At 38.9% G+C, this 10,749-nt stretch overlaps 1 protein-coding gene across 1 annotated transcript; it reads right to left on the bottom strand.

Annotated features, from left to right (window-relative positions):
• Positions 1–473: 473 nt before the first annotated feature.
• Positions 474–4,964, bottom strand: Smp_085520 (vacuolar ATP synthase subunit e, putative). The gene is made up of 8 exons (XM_018795442.1): positions 4,853–4,964; positions 4,747–4,812; positions 4,595–4,704; positions 4,488–4,554; positions 4,367–4,456; positions 3,277–3,345; positions 2,615–2,706; positions 474–926 (listed from the first exon to the last, which is right to left on the bottom strand). Exons 1-8 carry the CDS (start codon positions 4,883–4,885, stop codon positions 776–778), a joined length of 678 nt encoding a protein of 225 aa, XP_018646974.1. The 5' UTR covers positions 4,886–4,964; the 3' UTR covers positions 474–775.
• Positions 4,965–10,749: the final 5,785 nt, after the last annotated feature.

The raw sequence follows: 10,749 nt of genomic DNA on the forward strand, positions 1-10,749 counted from the left end.
ATACAAAGCCCATAGACAGTAGTTGAGAAATGTGATTCCGAATCAACAGTGCAAATAAGTTTTGGGGTTGGTTGTTAATGGAGCTCGTGGTGACACCCTACTATTTTCACTAGTTACCACGTGATTGCATCTGCCGACGCTGACCCCAATCCTTTACGAACTAGACTTTTAGATAAGAGGCTTGATGGTCGTCTATGAAAGCCACTTGCCCCGGTTCGGAGCAGTGTCACAACCAATAATAATGGTGTATAAACATCAGGAAATAAGTACAGGGTGATAGCTTATTCTGACGATTAAGTTGGGTATGTAGAAAACTGTCTAGGAAAGTTGTTACATTCGTCACGCTGTATTCAAAACAGAGCATTTTTAAGTCAGATATAAGTTACAACTTAATTTTTCTTGCATTAACAATTACCATAAATTACGCCTTATAACGATTAGAGATCACGATTAAGATTTTATTACATCACAAACACTATTTACCGACATTTTATTTGATTTAGCAAAAAAGGTTCACAGAATGAATTTAAATAGAAGAGTAAATTTAGAATCATAAAGTAGTATTTATGGTAAGATTGAAATGTTTCGAATTCCATACATGTAACAATACAACAAATGGTAATAATAATAAATCAAGTATTTAGATAGTGTAATAAACACAAATACTGAAAGAAAATAAAAATAAATATTTATTATGCTAGAGGTTGTTGTAATTATCAATCCCACTATTAACTCCGATGAGAAATGGAAATAGATAATTGGATTAATAAGCTAATTAATTGCGGAATTTTCGACCTTCATTTACTCCGAATAAAATTTCACGTAGTTGTGGCATTAAATGTTCACTAATTTGATCTAAACGACTTTCCAACGTGTTTACTACTTTAATACGCCCATCCTTATTGTAAAGTTCAATTCCACCAGCGCTAAATTGAGAAATAGTTTGTTAGTTCATTATTTGGAGATATATAACACCATATAAATAAAATTGTTTGATACCAAAGTAATGATAAGATAAAGTTCATGAGTTTTATATTTAATCAGACCTAGATTACATAACTACACATACACTACATGATAATAGTCAAAACAAAAAGAAAACTAGTTACTTGAATGGAGGAATTTACTCTAAATACACAATAAGTACTATACTTATCTATATATCGCTCTATATAAACAGGGGATCCCTGATATTACTGGTTATTTATTTACCTAAACAAACATTGATACAACGGGGCACCAAATACATATGTGCTACAATTTGTCATTTGGTTTGTGTGAAAGCTGGAATACTGTCCGGGTGCCCAAACCGAAGCAGGTGGTTTTCTTAGAGGGTCACACTCGAAGACTAACCTGAAGGTCGAGTCCACAAGGCAGCAGAGCAACGTAAGGAAATGCAGTCCAATGGTAGCCGGTCACCAACAGTAAGTTTATACGCCATTTGTTCTCTCAAGATCCTGGAATCCATGTGCACCACATGTTTGGATTAGGGCCTTCCAACTCCTCTGGGTGGATCCTCCGTATCCGCTAACCAGATCAGAGCGCTGAACATTCGCCTTTCATTCTCTCAATTTCGTAAACAACACCCACTTCGTGAGAATGCAGTGAGTAGGACTTCCCCTTTGGTGACTGTATACGCGTGGCTATGTGAGAGCATTTGGAGAGAGAAAGCGGACTCTCCCCATCTTCAGCCGTACCTATATTGCTGGTAATTATGACCATCTTGAAAAATCAAATCACTCCTATGTATACAAGCAAAAATTATGGATGTGTATCCAAACAATAACATTGCATTACCTATTGATATATTCACTATTCTTGATAATTTCTACACACTGTTAGACAAAGCAGATAATATATCAGTACATGTTAACTTGCTCAGTAGGATCCTAACAAGAATAATAACCGACGATAAATAAAATGAAAACCATTTTGAGCTAGACAGATAAGTTATCATTTAAATACCGTAGGACGTCAACTACACTTAACTTACGGGTAATTCGGTGTTCATCTTGTTGTGCTAACGAGGTATGGACTTGGACCGATGCATATGTGTGCCTGGTCCTACGTTGTAGCTGACTGACTGAACTTACAGGTACTACCTGTAGATAATCTTTATTAACCAAGACCATCTTAGAAACAAATAAAATCCAAACGCACTGCCTTTCACTAGAAATTCATCAATTGAATACATCTGCATTAATACAGGAATCGGTATTTCTAAAGCCGAAAACCAAACTTATCAGACACCTAAGCACATAAGAACATCCTATAGTTAAACCCTAGAAAATATACATACACGTTCGGTAAATTTAAGGGTAAGATTAAACCTTATTAATTGATTATTGCGGTTAATCAAACTAAAAAATTAACTCAGTTCAGTAACGATGTACAAGTATGGACATGCTGCTTTGAGTCACATTTTCTGTACGGGATAGTGATACTATTTGATTGTGCACCATAAAATAGGCTGGGTGGAGCTAAAAACTGTATCTCACTAATTGAGAAGGATGTATTAACCCATAACAATACTTTGTGTTTAATTTGATTAGCCTAGTTTATAGATAACTGGTAACTTGGTGTTTAAATACAAAAATACTTGGCATTGACTTACAGGCTGTCAGGTAAATAGTTGTTATCAATTGTGACTCTGCAATCAGTACCCGTCTGCTTTCGATAGGCGGCAACACATTCTGGTAGAACATTCTAAGGTTAGAGATGGGAAATATTGTGTAGGATAATCGAGTTGGCTTAAGGATTAATGGTGATTAATAATTATCTTTTGAATTACGGTGATATGTACCTTGATACATAAGGACGTCGTATGAGAACAAGAATGAGGATATTCTGTTGAATTGAAACTGTCTTAACTCCGTAACATAATAAAAATGAAGGACCCAACCTAGTAAAAATAAGCAACTTCGGACATTTGTACACATCTAAGAGTATCTTCACAACTTTGGCACAAATTGAGGTCCAACTCAATGATTTTCGTTGTAAAATAACTGGTGATATCACATTCAACTTCTTAATTACCAGTATTGTCTCTATTACTCAGTAATGATTATAATTCACACGTCAATTAAGACACTTTGTAATGCTAAATTAATATACCACCAAAATAGACAGCAATTAAGATGCTAGACATAATAGCAACCGTTATTCATATTTATACTAAAATTGAAATCGGAGTTTTCACATATTCTATTGTGGAATGCACACTGTGAAGTGGGTTGACAACACAAAACAATATTAGTTAGAAGAATGAGGACATACTTGCGTTAAATCACGGTCAACTTGACGGCATTTGATAATAACTTCTGGTTCCAGTAACTGGAAAAGCCCCTGGAAATATTTGTAAAATGAGAAAACAATTTTGAGTGCAGTAAAGTGTTGTAGTGTTTCATATTTTAATATTTGCTAAAAATCTTTTGAGTACATTAACACATTTTAGTCAAAAAAGTCGGCTAGTGTACCCATATATCAACTACTCAGTTTCATGTTGTGCAATATTTGCTGACATCAATAACGTTATTAGAAATACCGAGTAAAATCAAGTGCAAAAATTATGGCGTAATTAGCATAATTTACATCGGTTTATAGATGAAATCAACTCAAGTTCGAAAGACTGTTGATATACTTATTCAATTATTCTTCATTGTCCTTTAAAAAACTACTGAGAATCTCCATAATGAAAGAAAACTTTGATTATTATTTCCTCACCATTATTGTCAATGAAACACTATGTAACCCTAACTAGGGATAACGTACGAGTAAAGGAAGCTACAAGATATAAACCGTGCATGTTGGTTACGTTTTATCACGAGTGATAATAAAGGTTGTACCAAAAAATTTACTTGAACACTGCTAGGCAAACAAAAGCTTACAGTGAACTTGATCACCAACTTAGTACTATTTCGTACTTTTTATCCTTTAATCTCGTACACAGTTTCCAACCGCTTTCCATACTTAGTTTAATGCGATTACCTACTTTTGGTTTCATACACTAATCCGTGTAGCCATGTATAAAGTTGAGCTCGAGAAAGATCAAAACAACTAAATCACCAACAGATTACTAGGTTTTAAACATCATTGCAGTTTAACAAATGACAACGCGTAATTCGTGCTAACCATAAACAAACAAGGATAACTGTCATGCCTGTTTATCCAGACTTTAGACTGAATTGCTCCTAGTATAAAGTGACTTTGTGAATATGAATTTCCAGAAGCACGGAAGACCCTAAATTTTATTCACCAGAAAACTGACAAGTCTAGCATTTTCGTCATAATACAGTAATATGGATCAGAGTGATCACTAAAATTGAAAATGATATAAAGCAGTAGAATATGAATACCCAAAATTTACTTCTAAAATAAGTCCGGAAAGGCATTTCTGATAAACATCCCTATCTCTGGTGACCATCCGTAAACGTTCCCGGGCTTCTTTAAGCAACATCTGCCAAAGCTGTATAATTTATAGGACATACTTCAATGTGGTTTTCTCTGCTCTGCAAAACCTTAAGACGAGACTGATTTTTTAAGTTCGAATCCTGACTAAATAAACACAAGTATGGTAAGCCGGAGGAAAACCTACATTTTCTTTGTCAGTTCTATTTGTTTTTCCTTTTTTGAGTAGTACTCCATTATTTTGAGCCGTTGGTTTTGTACTAGACGGGACTTTTCTATTTGAAACTCTTCTTCGGCCTGCAGAAGTTTATAATATCACTAGACAACTAATCAACGAACTTTGGCATCTATTTCCTCCACCTTTTCTCGAGCTTCCTGGTCTATAAAGGCCATCATGTGGCGAATCTTAATAATGTGGTAAATGCAAATCGTAGAATTAAGTTACTTGGCGTTGTACTTCTGTATCATTTAACGTCATCCTTATAGCCGATTACGTTGCTCAAAAAAATGGGAGGGACTTTGTAACAGCCGCCGTCAAACAAACGATACGTTCGCATTTAACTGGTGAGTTTGTGTAATTTATTTGATCCTCCTTACACTCGTCTCGCTAATATTTGATAACTCCCTATCTTCATTAGAGTCTTATGTGTAACGCTAGTCAGTTTGGCAATAACTGTTTTAGTGGATTCAGCCAACGGAAGACTGTCAGCTTATCAGTCCTCAATAATAAGGGAAGTAGGTCGATGAACCTGTCTTAATTCTTGCAGTTTGCTTTCCAGTGAAAGTCCAGTGTCTTTTCGAAAATGTTTATTGATGGGACTGATATCACTTATTCGGGTAAGACGTTCCAGGCACTGACCACTCGATGAGAAATACGGGACCTCACTCTAAGTTTATTAAGTCGCGGTTTTTGAACCTTCTTGCTATGGCTTCGAAGATTATTAATTCTGGAGGAGGCAAAATGATAAGACATGTTAACATCAAAATCCTTTATAGAGATAGGGAATACCATTATATGAGGTCACCATGCGTCTGGGTTACGATAAGGGGAAAAGGTTCAGACTTTTGAGCTCTCATCGTAAAGTAGTTTGGAAAGACTCTTCGTTAATTCTATTCACTCTCTGAATACACTCAGTTGACTCAGTATAATTAATAAGACATGAACCGGCTGCTTGGATATGGTACTCTAAATGTGGTCCTACATAGGTGGGATATAAAATTCGGAACACCTCGTCGAAGCTTTGGGATGCTGGGCAAGGTGACCATAACCCTCGAAAACCCTGTAGCTGTGAATAAATCCCCAAAATCGATAGCTCATTAAGTGTTCGACATTGGATGCTGACCACGTTGTTTAAGTGGACTTGTTTAACTGAAGGCTTTCGGTCATGCATCCGCACCAGATCACGTTTCGACTCGGCGTGGGACACAGCTCCTACGTTTCACTAGATAGCTAAGAACAAACGCCTCTCCATATATTGGTAACGTATCAAATATATCTTTCCTACCTCTTCTCGTCTGACTTCTGATTTCTATTGGGCGTAAGTAGTTTTGAATATAGAAGGTGCTACTGGCCGCTAGTTGTCAAACTAGAATACCAATCGTATCCTCAACCCTATGTGGCTGCTGCTTTTCAATGTCTAGCTGTCTTCAAGTCGTGAATTACTATCACCCCTAAGTCATTATGTTTCTGCACACATGCTGGTTGTTTTATTTCACAGTTCTATCACCATCCACACATAAATGAGTAAAGCGGACGTATCAGGAAACATTTTCTCCTCAGTTGGCATCCTATTCGCCGAAATTAAACAATAGAAGGTAGACATCCAACTTCTAGACAGGATCTGAGTTACCGATTATACACAGGCTTTAGATATGTAAATATACAACTGACTCTGATCTCCCAGAACATATGTAAACCACTTTCAAATAACTACCGGATGATTTTGTTTTCACGCCTTAAATGGCCCACAGCTGACTCCAGTTTACGTCGAAAGAATGTAAGTCCGTAGATAACTTCATATACATATTCATCGACTGCTTACTCTAAATATTACTGAACAAGCGTTAATGCAGCTCGAAGTTGACGGTGGGTACTTTAGTTAAGGGGATGGACAATCGAAGAAATAAGTGTGTCAATACAAATAGGCACACGTTTAACCTGCATATGTAGAACTAACAATGATTCGGATAAGAGAAGTACCTATATTGAAGGTTGCGAGCGCTTATTATGAGAATAGTGCACACTGCCGGACTCCAATATGATCAAAAAATAGTGAATACCGATTAAAAATATGTTTTGTTTACTTTGTATACATTTTGCCGACAAGTTCCGTTAGTAGCAACGTAAATATAAGAAGTCGGACATAAAGATGTTCGGAGAAATATTCTGTGATATAGACAAACAATAGAAGTTGAAGAGTAATGCATATGAACTGGACTGGCACAAATAACCAAATCGATGAATAGTATGTGACTCAGCATTTGCATAAAATGAATGATATATAAATCATAGGAAGCCAATAAGAGTAGTGCTAGGGACGCAAGAGGTAAGTACATGTAAAAGTCCACATTATATATTTAGCAGTGCCATAGGTACATAGAAAGGTAATAGGATCCCCTACCAAGTTACAACGACGATTTTGGTGACCAGGTAAAATAGACTACCTAGTTATATGATGAGAGATACTATGGACAGAGATTAACTGTTGTTTCTATACTGACTATGACATCCAGACGATTTTGAATCAGAAACGAAGGCGAAAATTATTTTGGATTTTTGAAGTTAGTACCATCTGAATGACCATTACGCATTGTCGGATACTTGAACTCACTGGTAGGCTTTGGCCATATCTTTGATTAGCTTAGTAGGATATCGAGTACAGACTCATGTACATCATTCACCAACCTTCTGATACAGTAGGTTAGGCTGGCCTTGGATATTTATTGATACACTAGAATACACCAATATACGGAACAAAACTTTAAAGTTCTCCACTGGCTACTGTTTTCTAGAATGGGGCTTTAGAATTGACTAGTACTTCCTGTCGTTAACCATCAAGATAGTCCTTAATGCATTCAGACACATAACCACAGTCTTACAGGCTTTCCAGCCTTCATAGAAGTCTAGTATGTAGAACTTTACCAGATGATTTGGCGCAATTGACGCCGGTTACATGTTGTAACCTGGATTCCTTGGTAGTCCCTCAACAGCAAAAAAATTTTCAGTACATGATAAACTCTTCTTAAATACGCTTTATGTAGGTAAACCTACTATTTTCATTATTTTACCACCATACATACTACCCTACTCATTCATTTGGTCAATTGACTTGTCAAACAACAGTGACCCTTTCTAGAATCGTGCAGTCAATATCCGGAGAGGTTAATTGATGAGGTGATTTCAATTACCATAAAAGAGCAAACGAAGGATTCCATGGATAGTATACAAGCTGAAAATCCATTGCTGTTGTCTCCTCAAACAATTGGAATGTAATGGTCAGTCTTTCTCTTATTATTGACTGTTTAGATGCATTACTGAGAGTGAAGTTATTTGTCTCATCACAAGTCCTTGAAGATCAATCTTATGGCCTATTTACTATATCTATATGAGTCAATACTTCAAATTCATTTCATTTTGTTGGATAACTCGTCTTAAAATCTGCTAATCTAAAGTAAGGTTCATTACAATTCAAGGGTGCTTAAAAATTTGCTAGTAAGTTGCTGTCCGAATTCTCCATCACCACATAGGGTATTATCCGACAGGATTTCCGATCGTCGTTTGTTGCACATATTTGAGAAGGATTCCAAGGTATCTGGATATGATTTCCTTACCATAGGCCTAATATTCTATAGTGTGTGGTCATCTGGAAGACGCTGTTAAGAATAGTAAGTAAATTTGACACTTCTTCAAAACTGGTCACTATTACATAGTCCTGTCGGGAAATTGATGGTGTAGTCCAACATGTCTTTCATCTAGGTATTTCAACCTCCACATATACAGTTAGGGTTGTGTCTTTGCCCTGCTACATTCTTCCGGTGTAAAGTCTTTGTAGGCTTCTTACATTTGTAGTGACCGGCCAGTCTCGATAAGAACACGATTGGAATAACAGAAACAATTATTATTATTGTAACCAATTGTACCAGAGATTGTTTTACTGTATTTGTTTAACTGTATCAGTTTCACTTCTTGTTCTGCTATCCGCCTTGTTTGGTTCGAGCTTGCTCACGCACTGCTTATTCGCTTGTACTCTTTGGCACGTCTCGGTATTATTTCGATACCACGAGATCGCCAATAAATATACTTGATCTGGACTAGTAAAGCCTTCTGATTTACGGGCTATCAAGGGAACCAAGTCGTTATTGGGCGCGTAAACGAATTGTAGTGGTGATCATAGTCCGCCTTCGACTCGACATCCACTACAACTGGTGAGCCGTATTTGGAACACGCAATACAGCTGGTAACCCAATCCATCGAGCACAAGTCAAACTTGGCCGATTCTCCAAACCAGATCAATCCGGTGAGTCTATTTATCTATCCACATCTGTTGCATATATTCGTACTGATATTTTTCAATATATAATATTTTGGCAACTTAATATGGTAGATAACGATAAGAATAACATAAATATGATAGACTCCGAGATACAGGTTATCAGTTTTCGACCGGTTCCTTTCATCCCTCATGATCCAGAAGTCTGGTTCGCGGCACTGAAATCTCAATTTGAGATCCGCCGCATAACCAATCAAAGGCAGAAGTACGCCTACGCTTTGGAATCATTGCCCGGGGATCACCTAACCGCTGTCCGTGAGGTTGTCCTCAATCCGAACGTTCCGAACGTTTATGACCGTCTTAAGGATGCCATCCTTCTACATTTCCTCCCATCAAGAGAGGAACGATTGAGGACACTATTAGCACGTCACCCTATGGGTGATGCTAAGCCGAGCCACCACCTCACGCGCCTGCAATCCCTTGCAGGAAACATGACAGCTGACTCTGAGATAGTCAAAGAGTTGTGGCTCGAAGCCTTACCAGTCAGTATCCAGCCAACCCTTACGGCTCTGCTCGAGGACACCCCGCTCAACAAGGTAGCCCTCATAGCAGATAAGATTCTGGCACGAGTTAACACCAAAGACGACTATTTGGTTGCTAGTACTTCCCGTTCTAACGTTGATCTCGATGCTAGACGACCTCCGGCTCATGGGGATAGGGACAGATGTATCCATACTCGTCTCAGTTTCCGAGACCGCGCAAATGTGCCAGCCCCCTACGCCCCCCGACCCAGGTCACAATCTCGTAAGGCCGTAACGACTCGCCCCAAGCGGGTATCTTCCAAGCCACGCCAGAAGGCGGTTTCGGAAGCGAGTCCAGGTTGGTGCTGGTTTCACCGTGCTTTCGGAGCCGGTGCCCGTCATTGTCGAGCTCCCTGCTCATGCAAGGCGGGAAACTCCTCAGCCGGCGAGTAAATGCGGCCGTACTCGCCGGCACTTCACCTCAGGTTGGCCGTTTATTTTACGTGCACGATTATCGCACCAACGCTAGGTACCTTGTGGATACGGGTGCCCAAGTTTCTGTCGTACCTATCGGTAACAGTAAGTCTCAAGCCACTATGCTTCGACTACGCGCTGCGAATGGCTCAGTCATTCCCACCTATGGTACACGACAACTTACGGTCAACCTGAGCAACCGACGACAGTATCTGTGGACGTTCATCATTGCCGATGTTCCCACAGCTATACTCGGTATCGATTTCCTACAGCACTATGAATTGCTAGTCGATTCACGTAGGCTGCAGCTGATTGATACTTCGTCGAACAGCAACTTTATGGGCTCTAAAGCCCACACAAACGCGTACCGAATCACAGGTGTATTTCATTCGCGTGACGATTTATTCCACGTTTTATTTCAGAAATTCCCCAAATTAACTAAACCTCTCGAGGAGACTCCATCGGTGACCAATCGTGTGGTACACCACATAGTCACCCGCGGACCACCAGTCACGGCAAGACCTCGCCGACTGGCACCGGACAAATTAGCTTTCGCTAAACGTGAGTTTGACAATTTACTAGCTACTGGTATTATTCGTCCTTCTCACAGTCCTTGGGCCTCACCTCTCCACATGGTTCGAAAAAAGGATGGGGTTAGTTGGAGACCATGCGGAGACTACCGAGCGTTAAACACAGCTACACGTTTCGATAGCTATCCCATCCCCCACATACATGACATCATAGCATCACTCAAGGGCACGACAATTTTTTCCAAGATCGATCTGGTACGAGCATATCACCAGATCCCAGTCGCTCTTGAAGATATAGAGAAAACTGCTATCACGACTCCTTTCGGT

This window comes from Schistosoma mansoni (assembly GCF_000237925.1).
Source record: "Schistosoma mansoni, WGS project CABG00000000 data, supercontig 0179, strain Puerto Rico, whole genome shotgun sequence".
In the NCBI taxonomy this organism is placed as follows: Eukaryota; Metazoa; Platyhelminthes; class Trematoda; order Strigeidida; family Schistosomatidae; genus Schistosoma; species Schistosoma mansoni.